The following is a 2897-nucleotide window of genomic DNA, read 5'->3' as shown; positions in this document are numbered from 1 at the left end:
TGGTGTGCTGGATGCGGCCAGGGACCAAGCGATTTTGTGTGGGAGAGAGGGTGGGAGTCTAGTTTGTTGAGGGATGCGGAGAGTACAGAGCGGGAAGATTGGTACTACAAACAGCGTATAGAACAGGCGCGATTCGTAACTGCCGTCTTAACCCTTTTAAAGAAAATCCATAACGTGATTGAGATTACTCTAATAAGGGCACTCCAAGAAAAGAGGAGGAAGTTAAAACACAGCACGAGAAAGAAGAAGCTAGAATCAGAAACGAAGATAGTGTTCTAAAATGGAAGACGCGCTTGAAAGGGTTAGGGTGGTCCCGCGACAGGAAGACGCCGAGCCCGACGTCGACCAGGCCCAACGCCGCCTCAACCCTATTTTGGTCATCTTGGTACTAGTGAGCATCTTACTCTTTCTAGTACTATTTATCTGGTTCAAAGTCAGCAGTCGTGAGTGGTACCACTCAACGACGACGTCGCACAGTGCTACAGAACAAGTTACCCGACCTATAGTTGAAGTCATCCGGGAACGACGAACATGCAACCGTCCACGATGTAGAGCTATGGGTCACGCACTCACGTACGGTCTCAATCACACCGTCCCGCCTTGCAGCAGCGTCTGGGATCATGCGTGTACCGGATGGATCACAGCTCCTGAACCGGTATACCGGAAAGTGATCCTTGGTTCGGCAAACCTCTACATCGAGGACATGTACAAAGACATGGAAGAAAAACTTCTGCAGATGAACGTGGCAACTCTTACTCCGAACCCGATGCAGAAGGCTTCTTTCTTCTACCAGAGCTGCACTCGGCACAGAATGCAAGGGAAAGATGGAATGGATGAATTAAGATCATTGTTCCAAAGGTACTCTCTGAGAGGCTGGCCGTATGAATCATCGGCTGATAACATAATTAGCACAGTACTTCCCAGGTACCTACACGACACGCAGGACAGCGCAATCTTAGATGTACATAGTGCGAACTCCGCGCCAACAATGTCCACCATGGAATCGCAGCTCAGGAGTAACAGGACAGTCTACCTCGCTTTGGATTGCCCTTCATTCCCCATGCCTGGATACGTACACACACGCACGAAAATGGGCCCAATGAGAAACCGCTACTTCACCTACATGAAGGATGCCATCACCAGTTACTCCGCGCATGTTGGCACTACTACCTTAGCAGGAATATTTGCCTTCGAGAGAAACCAGGCTTTCGTGGTTCGAAAGCACTGCTACAGGAGGAGATTGAAGCGTGTTACTGTGGCCGATTTGACTAACGACATCCCAGGTGTCGACTGGACCACATTTCTAAACGACATAGTTGGACGTCGATCATCCTTCAAAGTTTTTCAAGGGACGGTAATTCTAATTCGCTCGAAGAAATATCTTCGCTACGTGGCAAGTTTGAGGCAAGGAACCAAGAACGTGCGTGCTGTAAACTACATCGGTTGGCGTTTGCTGCATCTTTTTGGGCGACACGCGTCGAGAGAACTGCTATGGTCCGAGGACATGTTTAGAGATGACGTCGACATCAACGTGCACCAAGTGCAAGGCTTTGCTAAGGAATGTCTCATGTTGACCAACGATGTGATGCCCATGGCTGTCGGTAGAGTGTTCGTTGAGACTCTCACCGGAGTTAGGACATTCTTTAAAGTCGAACGAATGATACAAAGCATACTCTTTGGATTCAAACACATGCTTTCGGAGGCATCTTGGATTGTTAATGATGAGCTCCAAGCCGCCTACGCCCGTATCGATGCCATCCGAACAATAGTCAGCATTCCACCTTGGATTGAGAACGATGTTCTTCTCACAGAGTACTACAATGATCTGGCCATGGATCCATGCAACGTGACATTCTTCGGGCTGCTGGTGAACGCCACAGCGCACACTGCCCAGAAACGATTTATGTCCCTTGACATCCAAGAGGCCATTATATCGGGAACGGATGAAGAGAGGAAGAAAGCCCAAGAAAGGGCCGGCATCAGCATCAAGCACCTCCACTCCATCTTTCCAGCCAGGATAGTAGATCTGAACCTACATAGATATAACCCGCGCCAATCCCTTCTGTATGACGTTGTCGACAACGTCATTCTACTACCCGCTCGCATATTGCAGCCACCGTATTACGATCCGGACGTCCCGTACGCATTAAACTACGGCGGACTGGGCGTACTTCTGCTGCACGACATTGTCACGGAGTTCTTCCGTTTTTATTTCAACATTGCCAACAACAACTGGAGGGTAAAGCTGAAATGCATCAACAGCGGAGTATACACCGAGAAGGAGGACAGCACCGGCGAAGCTTCTCAAAGACGGGACGTGTTTACTGTCGCTTTCACTATGATGATAGTTCGCGCTGCGTACCGCGCGTACCATTACTACATGGATGCAAAGGACGATCAAGTCATCCCAGGAGTCTGGCCAGAAGCTAATCCCCACCAAATATTCTTTCTCTCCGCAGTGAGAAGTGTGTGTTCCCTAACGCGCGACAGACTCTGGGCGCGGCTCATGCAGCCAGACATGACCAAGTCGCAAATACCGCTTCTGGAGAAGATAAAGCACTCCTTTCAAGGTTTACCAGAGCTCCACTACGCCTTTCACTGTAGCAGGAATAAAAAAGATGAGTTCTACGCATGTATGGAGGATAAACACGTCATGGAGGAATCGCCAGCCACCTGAATCTTTGTCGGAGCCTCTGAAAGAATAAACGTCCTCTCGATGAACAATGTGTTTCCTGACTTCTTGTTCAGCGTTGAGAGCTGTTCTTTTTGTTGCTACAGAATATGCGAGGATGCACATTTGTGTCTTGATAAGCTATCTTCAAAACATAGTTTGTTGCTTGCAGCAAAAAAAAAAAAAAAAAAGCTGTTGCACCCTTTCTCTTCAGTACCATACGGCA

General features: G+C 48.6%; 1 protein-coding gene across 1 annotated transcript; it reads left to right on the top strand.

The window, feature by feature from the left end:
* The first annotated feature begins 280 nt into the window (after nucleotides 1-280).
* Nucleotides 281-2677, top strand: LOC135369149 (membrane metallo-endopeptidase-like 1). The gene has a single exon (XM_064602809.1). The coding sequence runs from the start codon at nucleotides 281-283 to the stop codon at nucleotides 2675-2677; it is 2397 nt and encodes a 798-aa protein (XP_064458879.1).
* Nucleotides 2678-2897: the final 220 nt, after the last annotated feature.

The sequence above is a fragment of the Ornithodoros turicata genome, chromosome 9 (genome assembly GCF_037126465.1).
Source record: "Ornithodoros turicata isolate Travis chromosome 9, ASM3712646v1, whole genome shotgun sequence".
NCBI lineage: Eukaryota > Metazoa > Arthropoda > Arachnida > Ixodida > Argasidae > Ornithodoros > Ornithodoros turicata.
The sequence above is the reverse complement of the archived record's forward strand: the minus strand, read 5'-3'. Positions and strand labels throughout refer to the sequence as shown.